At 42.0% G+C, this 16,932-nt stretch overlaps 1 protein-coding gene across 1 annotated transcript; it reads right to left on the bottom strand.

The window, feature by feature from the left end:
- Nucleotides 1-1,129: 1,129 nt before the first annotated feature.
- On the bottom strand, nucleotides 1,130-2,404 carry LOC134459639 (piggyBac transposable element-derived protein 4-like). The gene has a single exon (XM_063211985.1). It carries the CDS (start codon nucleotides 2,402-2,404, stop codon nucleotides 1,130-1,132), a length of 1,275 nt encoding a protein of 424 aa, XP_063068055.1.
- Between the last annotated feature and the right edge of the window lie 14,528 nt (nucleotides 2,405-16,932).

The raw sequence follows: 16,932 nt of genomic DNA, 5'->3' as shown, positions 1-16,932 counted from the left end.
GTTTGGACATTGAAATTTCAAAAGGCTGTGGCAGGACAGTGGTAACAGATAGACCCTAACTGTGAATTAGAAAAGTGTTGTGGATGACCCAAAGTTTAATTTGAGGGTGAATTTCCCAACCTAATTTGCATATTATGATGTCATATGGTGGCGGCCATTTTGAATTTATAATGAGTGATCAAAAACTTCCAATACATTTGAATAAATAATTGCATATATTTTACAATATTTTCCCACTACCATCACTAATTATGTTGTACACATATAGTAGAATAGGGAAAACAATCAATTATAACTATAGTGTAATAATATAGCCCACACACAATGGTCGGTGGGTCTTTAGACTGTCCGCATAAATCGCAAAAAATTGGTGATATTGAGTGTAACTGAAGATGAAGCAAACCTTTTATAGTGTTTATTTCTGGGGTAAATGTACCCATCTGATTTGCATACTGGGATGTCATAGGGTGATGGCCATATTGAATTTTGAAAATATTTTGAATAAATGATGAAGTTATGACTTGACTTGACTGGGGTAAAAAAAAAAAAAACGTTTTTTCAAACCATTTCCTCCCCGCCCCCTAAATGCAATGTTCCACACTTACTCTATACTCAGACAAAATCAGAAAAAGTGAACATAATGTAGAACTACAACCAGAACTAGAACTATTTACATGAACAACCACAACTGTAACTGTAACTATAACTATAACTATAACTAGCCTGTGTATGAGTGTCATATGGAAACAAATGCATGTAAGGGTTCTCATCACATTGTATTAGGTGGCGAACCCAGTCAGATGACTTTGGGCCCGGCAAAGCCCAGTGGTCTTGACTGGCAATAATGCTCTTGGACATGGGAGAAACACTATTATCAGGGCACAATATAATGATTGGAAATGGCTGCTCAGTTTAGAATAGAAGTCCAAATGATTGGGGGACAAAGATAAAGTGTTACTGGATTATTCCTTTCAAAACATACAGTGTGTGGGTGTGTATGTGTGTGTAGGTGTAGTGTGTGTGTGTGTGTGTGTGTGTGTGTGTGTACTGCATGTGTGTGTGGCCGTGTCAGTCAGGGAAGAGAGAGAGAAAGAGGCCGGGGCGGGGGTGTCTCTGTGCTGTCCCCTGCCTACATATCCAGGTGACATTGTTTGAAATTTTTCAGTGTGTGGTATCTCTCGTTGCAGGGGACAGCACACAGACCCACTCCACACTGAATGCACCTGTACTTTGTTTGGTGGCGGCCTTTAGGGCGGGTGCGATCTGAGCACACGACACAGTCTGGACGGTCATCAGCATTTCTCAGAAAGTGCCGCTCTGTCAGCCTGCGTGGCATTTCCCCTCCGTCCACTGAAGGCCTGCCCCCCTTGTTTCCCTCTTTCTTACTCCACCCTTCCAGCAGTCCAGTGACAACGTCCTCCACAAAAGCCTTCATGGTCTTTTGTGGAGTAGCAGTACACTGGCTGTAGAGAATGTGAGCATTGACCATGCAGATGCTCATAATAGCATTGAAAATGCGATTGTACCATTTCCTGGATCTGTGTGGGAAAAGGTAAGTTTTCATTCTCTGGTCAGCTGTGTCGACTCCACCCATAAAAGAATTGTATTGGTCCACACAGACAGGCCTGCTAATGTCCCTGTAACCAGTTGCGCTGTGTTTGGTGCGAATGCGCTTTCTGGTACAGGTGTTGTCGTGCACCGTGGAGAGCATGGTGAGACGCTTTGTGTCATGCCAGGCACATGCCAACATTTTGCCTTTTTGCATGAACACAGGGTCATCACCTTTTCTCAGGGGCAACACAGCAGGTCGCAGGGCCTTGGGCATGCCTCTTCTCTGACTGCTGACAGTCCCACACAAGCCAGTGTCTCGGCTGGCCAACTCAGTTGCTATGGCTGGTGAGGTGTAATAGCTGTCCATGTACACTTCATGGCCTTTTCCTGTGTGTGGGGCCATTAGCTTACGCACAATGAGATGGGATGCACCTATCTCATGTGCGTCAGCATTTGGGCCAGTGTACATGGACCATTCCAGCACATAGCCTGACTTGGCCTCGCTCAAGACAAATACTTTGTACCCATATTTGTCTGGCTTGTTGGGGTTGTACAGCTTCAGAGTGGACCTCCCCTTGAAAGCTATTGTCATCTCGTCCAATGACAGCTGTTTGCGTGGCCCGTACACTGCAGAGAATTTTGGGATGACGATGTCAATAATTGGCCGCACCTTGAAAATTCGGTCATACCCTGGCTGCCCCCTCTCAATGTAATTGTCGTTGTTGGTGAAGTGGAGGAAAGATAAAATAATTTGGAATCTATTTCTAGACATTACTTTTCCAAATCCAGGTGTTTGTGTCGTTTCAAATTCGCCCCAGTAATCGCTAATTTCGTGCTTCTCCACCAGACCCATGCTCAAGTGGAGAGCGATAAAGGCTTTCATTTCTGGGACTGTCACGTCATACCAGCCATGAAACCTCGAACTTGGCAGGAGCTCATGGGAGGCTAAAAATTGCTGCGCATATCTGTTTGTTTCGACTGTAAGCACATTCCAAAATGCGTCGTCTAGAAACAGTGACAGAAAATCTAGGGCCGAATCGTTCACTTTTTCACCCTTGTATCCAATCGGTTCGTCAAAACTTTTTATCCAATTACCATTACGCGTCTCACCGACATTGCCCAGTAGCTCCCATCCCTCATTGTCAGCTTCTACTACAAGCGGAGCCGTGGTGGCTGTAGCAGAGGTAAAGCCCCTCCTCCCTCTCCCTCTCCTACGGCCGCCTGCTCCGCGTGAAGCAGGGGCTGCGTAAAGGGCCATACACACACGTCGCTGCTATTTACTCGCTACTTGCTCACTCGCCTACTTGCCACTCGCTCTGGGTGATTTTGTTTACTGGTTGTCATGGTTCCCGCTGTCCGCGCCAATAACGTCCTTACGAAACAAAATGTAGGCCTACGCTGTTTAACGTTGATCGTGTGCTGTGCACAACCATGCATATGAGCCTTTGATGGTGTACACTGTATGTATTTTCCTCAACACTTTTAACCAAAGTGTGATGGCGTGCAGAAGTTAGGTGGTCAGAACACCACAGGGGCAACGTCACCTGTCAATAATCTGTATTCTGCATTCCAATTGGTTACTCGCTTAACTCGCGTCGCTCGAAGATAAAATAAGTTTATCTCGGAACCCGCCCACATCGTATTGCTTATACTCTCCTTGCCTACTCGCCAGCGAGACTCGCTGGAACACGTAGACATTCTATTGACTTCATCCGCTGAGCGAGTAACTAGCAGCGACGTGTGTGTACGGCCCTTAAGAACCACCTCTCCCTCCCCTGTTAGCCTTGATGCCCACTGGCCGCCTCTCACGGGTGAAAGAATCCCCATCCTCTCTAACACGACTACTTCCTCGAGTCATACTCCGACCCCGTTTACCTCTTCCACCCGCCCCAACATCTCCTCCACTCGCATCCTGCAAAACCTCCCCATGAGCAGGCACAGCGTGGCTGCCGGTGCGGTAAAAGGTCCTAGCGCCAAGCCCTTCACCAGCCCGGTTTACGCCGCGTGCACTGCCGCTACCACCACGTCCCCCAACCTCCACACGTACATCGACATTACCACTACCATTATCAGTATTTGGGCCAACATCATTTTCGATGTCGGGAGTGTTTGGTCGTGCTTGTGCATTACATTGATCAACCACAGACTCTGTCGTAGGCGAACCAGGAGGAGTACTCAGATCACTGAAGGAGTCGTCATCATCTGAAGGCATAAATTCCGCCTCAGAATCTGGATCAGCAAACAATACCCCCAGCACATCATCCCTGGACATCGTACGTTTTGCCATTTTACTTGATTTCACCGTAATCCGCTATATAGTTCACTAAAAACCGCTAGCTCGTCAGACGCTGTTATCTCGCTTAGCTCCGCCAAATCCAACACGAGTGAATGCGGTTTCCTCGAAAAAAACACATTGGAGGCATACGTCATTCTGAGCTAGAAATGAAGTTGAACATGTCCGCCACCGAGTTTGAACAGTATTACACACTCTATATCAAGCAGCAGGCTTTTTAATTCATTATCGCGTCTCGTCGCAATTTTGCGACCACGGCAGTAAAAGGGTTAACACAATTCAATGTGTTTTGAGAAAGAGTACTGCTGTCTATGATCCCAAGAACACCCTCCTCACCATCATGCATGAAAGTGGTATCATTATGGTTTGAGGGTGTTTGCCTGGCCAAGGCACAGGACAACTTCACATCGTCAACGAATGGATGGATGGAGACATGTAATGTGCAATTCTGAGTGCAAACGTCCTTCCCTCCACCACTACACTGAAGGGTGGGCCATGTTTGAATCTCCCAACATGACAATAATACACAACATACAGTCAAAGAAACGAAGAAGTGGCTCAATAATAAGCATATTAAAGTCGTGAAGTGGCCTAGACAGTCTCCAAATATTAACCCTATAGTAATTCTATGGAGAGAACTGAACCTCCCATTTGCCAAGCTACAGCCACAAACTATTAATGTTTTGGAGATAATCTGCAAAGAAAAATGGGCAAAAGTATTTTCTACTATATGCACAAACATTGTCATCAACTAAAAGAAGCATCTGACCTCAGTGCTAGACAACTAGGGCTTTGCCACAAAGCACTTTATCTGCTTTAGCTAGAGGGGTCAAATACTTATTAGCCTAAATTAAGTACAAACAAATTAAAATATATTATTTTATGTTATTTTCTGGAATTTCTTTTTGATATTCTGTCTCTCCATGTTTGAATACATATTATCATAAATTTATAGACTGATCACGTCTTTATTAGTGGGCAAACGGGCAAAATCAGCAAGGGATCAAATACATATTGGACTCACTGTACCTGGTCGAGCATACTATTGACTTTATCCATATAACCAATATTTGCACTAGGAGGTCTGTAGCAACAACCAATCATTACATTACATTACATTACATTACATTATATTGCATTTGGCAGACGCTTTATAACCAAAGCGACTTTCAAAAGAGGACATATTCAAGCCAACATCACAAGCAAATACAATGTGCACAGGAGATATACAGAACAACAAGTGCAGTTGCAGAGGGGTTATTTATTTTTTTTATTTATTTTTTTTTTAAATTAAAGAGTAAATAACGAGTACACACACACAAACTAAACTAAACTAAACATCATGTCAGGAGTCTGCCCTGGGGCAAGGCCAGTTCAAGCATTAGTCTAGTAGATTCTCTCGAAAGAGGAAGGTCTTCAGTTGTTTCTTGAAGGCTGCAAGAGATGTGCTTAGTCTTGCTGCCTCTGGGAGACCGTTCCACCACTTGGGTACCACAACGGAGAACAATCTTGACTGGGAGTACCTAGAGCGACTGGATGGCAGAGCCAGACGGCTTGTGCTGGATGAGCGCAGTTCTCTTCCAGTAACATAGGGCGTTAGTAGGTCCTTCAGATAAGCTGGGGCCGTTCCTGTGATGGTGAGCAATCAATATCTTTTTGATAAGGCAAATGAATTTGCAACCACCTTATTTCAAGGTCAGTTGGTTCTAGGTCTTCTCTTACTTTTACAGGAATATGATCTTGAACATAAAAGGCTACTCCACCACCGTGATAGTTTCTATCTCTCCGGTACATGTTAAAGCCTGAAATGGACATCATAGCATTAGTCTCTGAGATAGCCAGAATGTGAACAGAGTTTGAGGTTAGGAGTTTTTCAATGTCATTGATTTTGTTTCTCAAACTGCAAATGTTCAAGTGAGCCACCTTGAGCCCCTTTTTGGGTAGCCCTGCAATAGAAAACATTTGTCATTAAAACAAAAAAACTTTTTTTTTCTGGAGGGTCATGTCCAATTACTTGTCTGTCTAGGATGGAGGAGTCAAAAATCTGTGGTAATATACTAAAACTCTGTGCTGAACTAGTGTCCACGGTTTTTGCTGACATCTTCCAGTCTTCCCTTAATCAGCGCACTGTCCCTACACTCTGGAAGACCTCACTCATCATCCCCATCTCAAAGATCCCCTTCTGAACAAAACCACTACCGTCCTATAGCACTGACCTCTCTGGTTATGAAGTGCCTGGAACGCATAGTTAAGAAGCATATTTCCCTACACACACACATCACCTGTTGAACCCATTGCAGTTTGCGTACCGTCACAGCAGGGGGGTAGATGACGCCATTACAACATTATTACATCTTGTGTACACCAGTGTTAATTTCGTCAACCAGGACGATGACGAAAATATTTCGTCAACGCCCCTTTTTCCTGTGACGATGACGAGACGATGACGCACAAAATTGCTTCCAGAACATAAAAATATGACGAAAATAAAAATTGATTTTCGTTAAGGAGACTAAGACGAGACGAAATTTACAAGCCATGGACGAATGTAATGTAATTGTAAATGTAAAAATGTAATTGATTAAAATTAATTTGTAATTGTTATTGTTTCTTGAACTTCATAGAAGATTACGCGCTGTTGCCCTGTTTGTCTCTGCAGGCAGGGCCTGGGCTGGTGCGGCTCAATCAGTAGTAGCCTAGTTCAGTGAGTCCTGTTCAGTTGAGTTTAGGCCCTAAAATGTTTCCCAGAAAAGAGAAAAAGAAAGAGCCGATGTTGAGGCAAGTGTTAATTTTGAAACATGTTCAACAACCCTTTTGTCCATAACGAAGACGTGTGTGTTTGTGCAGTCATGATAATAGTGTTATCGTCACTCGCGCCAATCTTCCTCTGATGCTGTCATTTTAAATCTCCTCGAGCTTCCTATCTTCTCATTTCCACTTACGCATACGCCGACGTCCGTTGTCTGTTCTTTTGTAATGTTTGCTATATTGGTTGTTCAACCGTATGAATAGGCAGTTTGCAAGCAAATCATGAGGATCAGATTCATGCATTTATTTAGATCAGACACACCGGGAGACGTTTAAGGGATGCGCGCGCTACAGGGGAAACTTTGTTTAAGTAGTCTAAACAGAGGCACGGCTACTGTAGTTTTGATAAGAATTAATGTGTGGTCGATCAGGGTTTAACGTGCGGAGAATTGAAACTTGTTCCCATCGAGGGCAAGGCTAAAAGACCCAAGGCAGTTGACATCCCTTCCATGCGATGCGTATTACAATAGCGTCTCCCAGACATCCCAAGTTCTAAAAACGCATTGCTTACACTTGGAGGTGCTTATCGACCCTCGACATCCAAACAAACAAAACATCATTAGTGTTCAACCATTGTTTGTCAATGTCCTTTCTGTCGTCCAGTCAGTCTGCATACTTTTCCCCCAGGACTTTTTGTCCTACGAAGTGCGCGTAATCTATTTGAAGTATTCCAGGGATGACGCACGAGCCATTATCTTTCTCTGTCCCGCATTGCCAATCGAAATAACGCGAACTTGCATAGTCTAAAATCTGAAATATTGTATCTGACTCGCGGCCATCGGGGAGCCACTATCAAATATCAGGGAAACTTCTTGGACTTCATTGGGATGTCTGGTCTTCCCACTGCCTGCAATCTGCAGGCTATGAGTCACGCGGTCAGGTGAAGAGGAGCTTGTAGCCTACTACGTGATCAAATCCAAAAGCAAATAATACGCAGAAGCTTCTAATGCGAGAGAGAGAGAGAGAGAGAGAGAGAGAGAGAGAGAGAGAGAGAGAGAGAGAGAGAGAGAGAGGAGAGAGAGAGAGAGAGAGAGAGAGAGAGAGAGAGAGAGAGAGAGAGAGAGAGAGAGAGAGAGAGAGAGAGAGAGAGAGAGAGAGAGAGAGAGAGAGAGCGCAACCTGCACCTGGAAGTGTGTGTGTGTATGCTCCTTTGCTCTATGCTGTTGAAATTACTTTTACAGGACTGATTTGGGTTTTGGTGGAAAATAAGCTAGTAACAATGTGAATATTTTCTGCAATAGGCTATCTAGTAAGAATTTGTGTAATAATTTGACTAAAATGACGAAAATGTGAAATGTTGACTGAAATGACTAAAATGACGAAAATTTGACTAAGACTAAAATTAATTTTCGTCATTTAGACGAAGACTAAGACTAAATTGTGAAGGCAATGACTAAATTTGACTAAGACTAAAATTGATTTTCGTCATTGTGACTAAAAAAAACTGGTGTCTTTTAGCCTAGCGAGCCAGACCCGTACAGCAAAAAGCTGTACAGAGGTCTAGGGGAGCTAGGAGAGAGTGTGGGCAGGATAAACGGTTGTCTTGGCACTCAACATCACGCAATAGGATGGTGGAACAACCAATCCCCACACACTTCTGTGTTACGTCACAGCTGTCTTGTGAAGCGGCAACTCCGAGCCATCGTAGCAGTGAATGCGTGTGATCACTACAGCCACAAACAAGTTTCCTAATAAATCGTGTTTTCACTTACACAGTTAAAAAATGCCTCGTTTTCAACCACACTGCCCTCCTTGATCAACCAGCGAAATGTTGTGCAATTTGGGGCTTGTTAAATGGTTATATTTATGATTGTTGTCAACATGGCATGTTCGGTGTTAGCTAGCTAGCTGTATACCCATAACTAATACACGGCTGGATACCTATTGACGACAGGTTGGCTAGCCGCTAGCTCGGTAGACTAGGTGTCATTCCCATCTATTTGGTAAGCGACTTACAGACTTCCAAAGCTCCCAAATGTCTCGTTTTTAATGACATGGATCTTATTAGAATTTGGGGCCGCAGTACAGTAGTGGTCTGATAATAGCGTGTGACTATCTGGTTCTGTAAAATGCTCAACTTAGCTTACCGAGCTAGTTTAAAACATCGAATGATCAAATGGTAATGTGTTGTGATCTATTTGTGTTCGATAAGTTCATGGTGTATTATTACATCAATCCATGTCAGCCACGAACTGTATTATCATCCAGGCTTTTTAAATTTTTAAAAAGTAAACACTTTCGTGCTGTACGTAGCACGGACGGACACCATCTTCCTTCTTAGAAGAAAGTTTCCTGTTTACTAGGTAGCCCGGCCCCCCTCGCGATTTGATTGGCCCTGTCATCGGATAACTTTCAGCCTCGCTAAACGACCGGGGTCCGCTATACTGCCCCCGGGAGCAAATTCAATTTGCGGTCGCTAGGGGCGTCTAGATTTCTAGGCTAGGTGTCTTTTGATGTTAACTCCAGAGTTACTAAAATGTTTTGCAGTGCGTTTGTAGAAAGTGTTTTTACATTTGCTATTGTCTGTTGGTTTGGAAATGCTACAGTTAAAAGGCAGGCCAAGAAAAGCAATAACAACTGCTTATGTTTTGATTCTATTCTTAATTGTGCTTGGACAGCAACTACTCAGTGGGCCTGAGCAGAGGAACCATATCCCTTTTTTCATTATTTTTATTACTCATTTTTAGCCCATCGCATTCTATTGAGGATACACTTTTAACTTCTAAGGGTTTTATTCTAAGGTTGTTTTTTATTTATTTATTTACTTATTTACTTCCTCTTGCTGTTTCTTGCACATTCCTCTAGTATACTTGATATAGGATAGGCCTACTTAGTGCTATTCACTTCGGGCGGAATTCTCCCGTCTCCACTTAAGTCGGTTTTACGCGCGCACATTTTACGTGGTCTTATCTTGCGCATATTCTCCCCTCTGGAACGTTGCCACACCCCTCGCGCTTAACTCAGAAAAATAGTGCGTAGCCCAACATAGGCGTGATATATGCTAAATGGGGGGATGAATCTCCGCCAAGTTCATCAGTTGTGGCTACAAAGAAACTGGAGCATGGATTTTCAGATCAACCATGTGAAAACCTCGGCAGTCCATTGAGATCCATCACTGAACTTTAACTTTGAATTTAAAACCACGTGACAAAAGTCCCCGTGCAAAGCATCTCAACATCTAACCTCAGGTCATTTTCACAATCACACGGCGAGTAGTGGAGGTGAGATAATGAGATGGAAACGCAATGTGTACCTTTGGTGGGAACTCAGCTGAGCTTTTTGGTGCGCAACAGGTTGATTGAAATAATAAACATGATTAAACGTTTTGTTAAAAATGGAGTTTGGCGTGTTGCCTGGACAATTCCCGAAAATCAAAAACTGATTTAAAATGCTGATCATTCCCACAGTTGAACAAACACATAGTATTTGCTGACTTTTAAAAGTGTTTCTCTGCTTCTCTGTACAGCAACGTGACATTAATATCATTGGAAATATGTGGATCTCAGCTGTCCGTCAGCATATTACACTTAGGCTACATGCATGCTGAAGAATGAACAAGGAAATCGATCGTCATGGAAAAACGGAGACTTTATGTTCTGTCGCAGACATTGGAATTAATTGGACATGGGCATGCAATGCCAAGCCAGGACTTAAACGCGCAGCTGATGGGGTGTAATAGAGACCAGAAGCGAAATGCCAAAGACGAGCTCTGATATGTAGGCCTACCTTTTTACGTTTAGCTGTAATGACATTCAGGAAATAGCCTATTTTCTGCCTTACAAAAACAGATAGGACAACCTGTAGCCTACCTCAGTATGTGGTGGTTTTGTATGTCGGGCATCAGTTCAGAAAGTTTAATAGGTTACATGCACATATGCACGAGTTCCAATAAATCACAAAAGTGGAGGAGTTGCAATAAAAACCCTTTACTTAACGTTGTGGCTACAATATAGTAAAAATGGTGAAGGTTGTTGTTGAATAGTACTTTGGGTGGCTGTTTGGACGACTGGAACATCAGTCTTTAGTCTGACGTGCCTTGTCAATTTGCGCATGGTCCAACGAGGTGTTTTTGGTTTTGGTTACCGTCCGTGGAGACATGATGATCCTCATACTGCTTAATTAATTACCTGCTTTTGTTTGTAAGTGCACCGATATGAGAACATGCTCTGGGCAGCTGGTCATATTTTGTCACAATTAATGTAGGATGTTTATGTGGAACTGTGAATGAATTTCGATTTGGACTCACGCTGACGGTAAGGAACATCAACAAAGCATACCGTGTAACATGTTAAAAATGCGAGCCAAGTGAGCATCAAATGCAATATTACATTTTACCTCATAGCCTTGACCTTACTACAGCCCTTTGATGCGCGTAAAGGCAAACATGCGTAAGTGCACGGGAGAATACGCTTAGGATTCATTTACATGCAAAACTCCCTGGTTTTGGCCTGGCCCCACCCAAAGTGCGCAACTGGTCAAATCCCGCGTAAACCCTGCTTAATCACAGACTTGAGTAACCGCGGAGGCGCTGTTGCACGCTTTTTTTGACTTAAGCGGGTGGGAGAATTCCGCCCTTCCCCTACCTAATGTACTTGCACAGCCAGCGTTTTTTTTTGCACACCATTGCATTTGGTCATTGTGTGACACCAGTGAAGTTGAAAGTTGAGCGGAACTGTTGAATAGTTTGTCCTGTCCTGTCCTGTCCTGTCCTGTCCTGCCTATTGTCATGTCATGTATGTTATATCTAGGTGTGTATTGTATGTGTTAAATCTTTGTGTTCATCATGTCGTAGGCAATACAACCTGCCTGATGTGTACCTTACCTGCTGACAAAAAAAGTCCCATTGGGGATAATAAAGTTTCTAACTAACTAACTAAAGTGGTTGGCTATAGAAACTAGTGAAGAGTGAGTTGGCACCATGAAGTAGCAACATGGCAATTTTGGAGCTACAGATAAGGGACACGTCTGCCATGAACTCTGTCTTCGATTTGACGAACTAATGAATATGAAGAGACCGAGTTTTGTCAAGCAATTGAATCAACCGAGCGTAGTATTGTAGCTTAAAAGTTGGAGAAGTTGGGTGACACGAGCGGATAGGTGTGTCTGTGTCTGAGAGAGACAATGGCCATTTCTCAAATCCTAGTGCAGTGCACTTCCAACTGTATCAGCCAAATTAGTCACGCCCAGTGATTGGATATTCCGTAGAGTTCATCAAAGAGTATCCAATCACTGGGTGTGACTAACAAAGAGTATCCAATCACTGGGCGTGATTAACAAAGACTATCCAGTCACTGGGCATGACTAATTAGGATGATACGCCGTCGGGAGATCGGGGACTTGTCCCGGTGGGCCGCGGCCGTGAAATGTTATAATGCGGCCGCACTGCGTTCCCAACCGGCCCTAAAGTTTAGAAATAGTGCTTATATGCACTGACTTCCCACTTTCCACTTCCCTATTCAGAGAGTAAGCTGACTAGCCAGTATTTATACCGTATACCAGACGGCAATACCTCACTGACGGTGTCAAACAGTAAATTGGCCACACCCCTTCTCTACTGATCATTTTCATACACCGTAGATCGCGGAAGTTTACAAGATCTTAGTAACACAGTTTCGTTTTCAGTATTTGAAGAACCTGTGATATGTATATTGGTTACCAAAGGATGGAAATATTAATAAATTATGATTTATTTTCAGATTTCCACACGACTCTTACAGTTTACAGTCTTTCCAGTCCTGATTCACTTGCTCTGTGGTTATTGACTTGGGTTACGAACAGACTCCACCAAGTGGTAAGGAAGATAACTGCACCTAACAGAAGCAAGATAACTGCACCTAACAGAAGCAATGGGTTTTGTTTTGATTTGTTAGACCTACCAGTATATCTCCTTATAGTCGAAATAATATTATTATCATACATATATTTATATGTGGTACATTTAGGATGTAGCCTATGTCTGAAGAAATGGAACAAAATAATTACCACACAAGATTCTGATGTGACCAGTGCTGGGTGTGTAGGCTAATAAGCTGTGGATTAAAGTAGAGTGATTGCAAGAAACAAAGACATTTGCTGCGAGAAGACAGCGTTTTAAGGTAGGCCTACACCGTTTGGTTATACATTTTGTTGACTTATGGTTGTGGTTTGAAGTAGCTAAGTTTGGCTTATTTGCTGCATGGTGGGTTTATTGCACAATGTAGACAGACTTTTTGTAAGCTATAGGCTACTAAACTAAATTTTGTAAGCCTACTCTTCTAAAAATCCCCACACCCAAAACTTTGTGCCCATGCTCATCCTGTCTTCCTTAAACGATATTTCAATTTCAAACTGTCAAAATGACAGTGGAGTGCACATTTGCATGGAACAGTAGCGTGATGTAGCCTAACCTAGGCCTATGAATGCTTTGGACTGTGATGATGGCTCCAGTGGTGTAGTCTACTTTTTGAAGTGGGTATACTGTATATTTGAGCATTTTTTGATGTGTGTATAGTCTACTGTATATATTTGTGCTATTGTAAATAATGGATCAATCAATTTTAAGTGGGTATACTGTAATCCCTGAAATTTTGAAATGGGTGCGTATACCTGCGTTTCACGTAGACTACACCACTGGCTGTGCATTTCATCAAGGTGTAGGCTACAATTCTCCACTTCAGGTTGATATTTTGACAACACTAATGTCCACATGTAGTACGACTGCAGATTTCGTGGCTTTTGTCTTTTTGGTTAGGAAACCATGTTCGCTTTGTTTTTTTTGTTTTTTTAAAGAGGGCCGCCAAGGGGAAAATTCTCCCGATGGGAAAAGGTGGGCCACTGCGCCCCTGCGCTTGGAAGTGCACTGCACTAGGTTTTGAGAAATGCCCATTATCTGCCGTGGCACTGTGTGTCTTCCTAAAGCAGGGGTCAGGAACCTTTTTGTTGGAGAGAGCCATTAACGGCAATTTTTTGTAAAGAAATTTTCACAAGAGCCATACAATTTTAAAAACACTGATTACAATCAAAAGCAAGCATGTATTTCAATTAAGCCCAACAATTTTAGAGTGTACTGTCAAGGTATTGCTTTTATTGATAACAGGTCAGTATAGGGTTGCCAACTGTCAACTTCATTATGGTGAGGGTTTGGGAGAATTTTTGTATTTCTTAGATGTCATTTCCTGCATTTTAACACTTGTTATCCTCCCTTGTCCCGTTTCAACTCTATATGGAACCCGTACTTTTATTTATAAACACAGGACGATTCCATATTTCAAGGGATAGTTGGCGACCCTACATTAGATAAGTAAGAGCCATATACAAACACAAGCAGGTACAGTGCCGCCAGTTCGTATTGGCACCCTTGAAGCTTAAGCACATTATGGGACATATCTCCAGACAACAAATAATAAGGTCAACCATGATTTTTCTATAGATAGCTTGTGGTTGATACTAAATGTAAAAATGATCAACAGCAATGAATACTAAACTACGAGAGGGGAAAAAACTACGAGAGGTTAAAGCAAGAAGAAGGTTAAGCTCCTGGAATCGCTGGTATTGGCACCCTTTACTGGATACCATTGTGGAAACCTAATTTGACTCAAATATGGTAGATAACAAATGGTAATCACCTTTGACAAATTGCTTTGCAAATTTGCTTTAGGACATGAATTAGGCAAGGATTTATTTTATATTTGTGTTTTAAATAGCCACCTGTTACATCTTGTGCGTCGTTGACAAATGTGAAGACGGAGGGGCTGTCTGAGGACACCAGAAATACAATTATTTGCAAAAACAAGATCTCCAAATAATAAAAGGTAATCTCAAAAGACTCCGTATACCATTTCCAACACTGTGTTGTGTTATTCAGAAATCTGCCAAACATGGAGCTGTAAAGAACATCCTTGGATGTGGGGTTAAGGGAAGAAATTATGATAGAAGTCTGTAGAAGTCGGTGCAAATAATGACAAAACACAGGGTCTAACATTTACAGACCTGAAGGTCAACTTTGAACTGTTTTGGGAAGTTTTTTCAATAAGCATCACAAGTTAAACACTACACAAATTATTGGTTTTTCGTTGGAGGCAAAGGCAGACCACATTGCTCCATGAAAGTCATAAAAGGGAACACCTGAAGTCTGAATACAGGGAAAGCACAGTAGGCGAGTACATCTAGGGTTTAACCCCCAAAAAATTGATACAAATGTTTTTTTTATGGATTCTATTACTATTGGACCTTCTAAATGACATACTAAAAATCTAGTAAAATCTGACTTGGGGAAATGAGTTTTTTCAACATGGCTGCCATAGGCTTATTATAAGGGTCAAGAGACACTCCAGGTGAATAGGCCAAAAAAATTAGCTTGCCGATATCACCATGAAACTTAATCCGGTGATTACTCACATATTTGTGAGAAAAAAATGTATTGCAAGTTTTCTGAAATGTTATGTTTTAATATGGTAATTGGACTATATCTATTAAATATGCATTACATTTCAAAATGCAAAAACTCAAAATCTGAAAAAGCCAAGCTCAAAATTACTCTTTTATTTTGTTTCTAGTAAGCCAGAAGATATCTTCAGAGGAGATTATGGACATCTCTTTATGTTTTGTAGTAAATCAAAAAATCTTTGTGCAGACACACCAGCTAGCATTTTTTTTTTTCAAAACATGATTATTTAACATCTCTTTTAGATAAATAATTGAGTTTTATGTGTCTCAAGTTCTTCCAGACATTCTTTGAGTCTGGTGGTATCATTCTTAGCATGTATCAAGGGCAAGGTCAGCTGTCCTCAAATCATAGCCTCTCCACAGAGGTGTCCTAAGGGCTGGTGCTGGGACTCCTATTTGCCATGTACACCACATCACTGGGCCATGTTATCTGTTCTCACAGCTTCTCATACTACTGTTACACCGATGAAGCACAGTTACTTTGTGCCAGATGACTCCACGGTCACACACATTTCCGCTTGCCTCTCTGAACTATCCACAAGTATGAAAGAATGCAACCTTCAGTTGAGCCTCGCCCAAATGCACTGCTGGTGATCCCAGCCAAAGATTTAGGTTGCCATTATATCGAGCTCAATATGGATTCTGCTACTGTTGCCTCAAATAAGGCCACAAGAAGTCTAGGTGTCATTGTTGTTGACCATCTATCATTCTCTGACCACATAGCCTCGGTTTACCAGTCATGTCCTCTTTTTCATGCCCTAATTGAATACAAGGCCCTGACCCTTGCCTATGAAGCTACAACAGGCCCTACTCTGGCTTACCGGAAAGCTATGCTAAAGCCCTATGTCCTTTCAGGATATTGTCTGTCTCCAGTACCAACCGTTTCACCTTGCCCTCTACTTACACATGTAGTGGCTCCTGTCTATTCAGTTCAGCTGCTGAAAGACCCAAAATACCTAGTGACACCATGATTCATCACTGATGATGTGCCCTGACAAACAGCACATGGATATTATCATAGCAGTAGTGTATTTATCCACCGAAACAGCACTCCAAACAAACAGATCCTGAAAACATGTTAGTTCATGCCAATGTAATTATCATGTAGTAACCTTTATTTTAAAAAACTTTGATCTTGATAATGACACCTTTCCTGAAGTCAGATTTTCCTAGATTTTTAGTATGTTATTAAGAACACTTAGAGGTAACAAAATCAGTTGAAAAACCTTTTGTATCCATTTTTTTGGGGTTAGGTCTTTTTTTGCATAGATGTACTCGCCTACAGCATTTTAAGCATTTTAAGAATGTTTTAAGGTCAGATGAAGCAACAGTACAGCTTTTCAGTGATACGCCACTGATTCTTGAAAAAGTGGCTAAAAGAGGTTGTAATCTTGAAAGAAAAAAACTAAGTGAATTACAAAATAGTATGGTATATCCTCGTAGACAAAGGTCTTGGCTTTTCAGAAATGCACAAGGCCAATCTCCCCATTTTGAATTTTTTTCAGAAATCAGGTTTCTCTCCGATCATACCTTGTTTTTTGTCAACACCGTCAGACACAATTAAAAGCAATAAAAAGTGTATTGATTTGGTTGCATATGTATCTGGAGTTTTTAAGTGATTGTGTGTGTTTTTTGGTTCACACATATGCCTTTAAATGTTGAAAATTCACTTTCATTCTATTTTAACCCTATCGCGCCGCATCTATGATGCATCAAATTCAAAGCCCTCTCCACGCTGACACAAAAAAAAAATCCATCTCAAAAACATCCTGCGTGTCATTTCCAAACGTCCTGCAGTACACGGAAACCGCCACAAGAGAGCAGCGGTCAACAACAAGTTGATCACAGCTCGGCGA

This window comes from Engraulis encrasicolus, chromosome 12, assembly GCF_034702125.1.
Source record: "Engraulis encrasicolus isolate BLACKSEA-1 chromosome 12, IST_EnEncr_1.0, whole genome shotgun sequence".
Lineage (NCBI taxonomy): Eukaryota > Metazoa > Chordata > Actinopteri > Clupeiformes > Engraulidae > Engraulis > Engraulis encrasicolus.
This window is presented reverse-complemented; position numbering and strand designations above follow the sequence as displayed.

What these genes read in the sequence shown, in the direction of transcription:
- LOC134459639 (XM_063211985.1), bottom strand. Translation starts at nt 2,404, where the DNA reads ATGGGTCTGGTGGAGAAGCACGAAATTAGCGATTACTGGGGCGAATTT.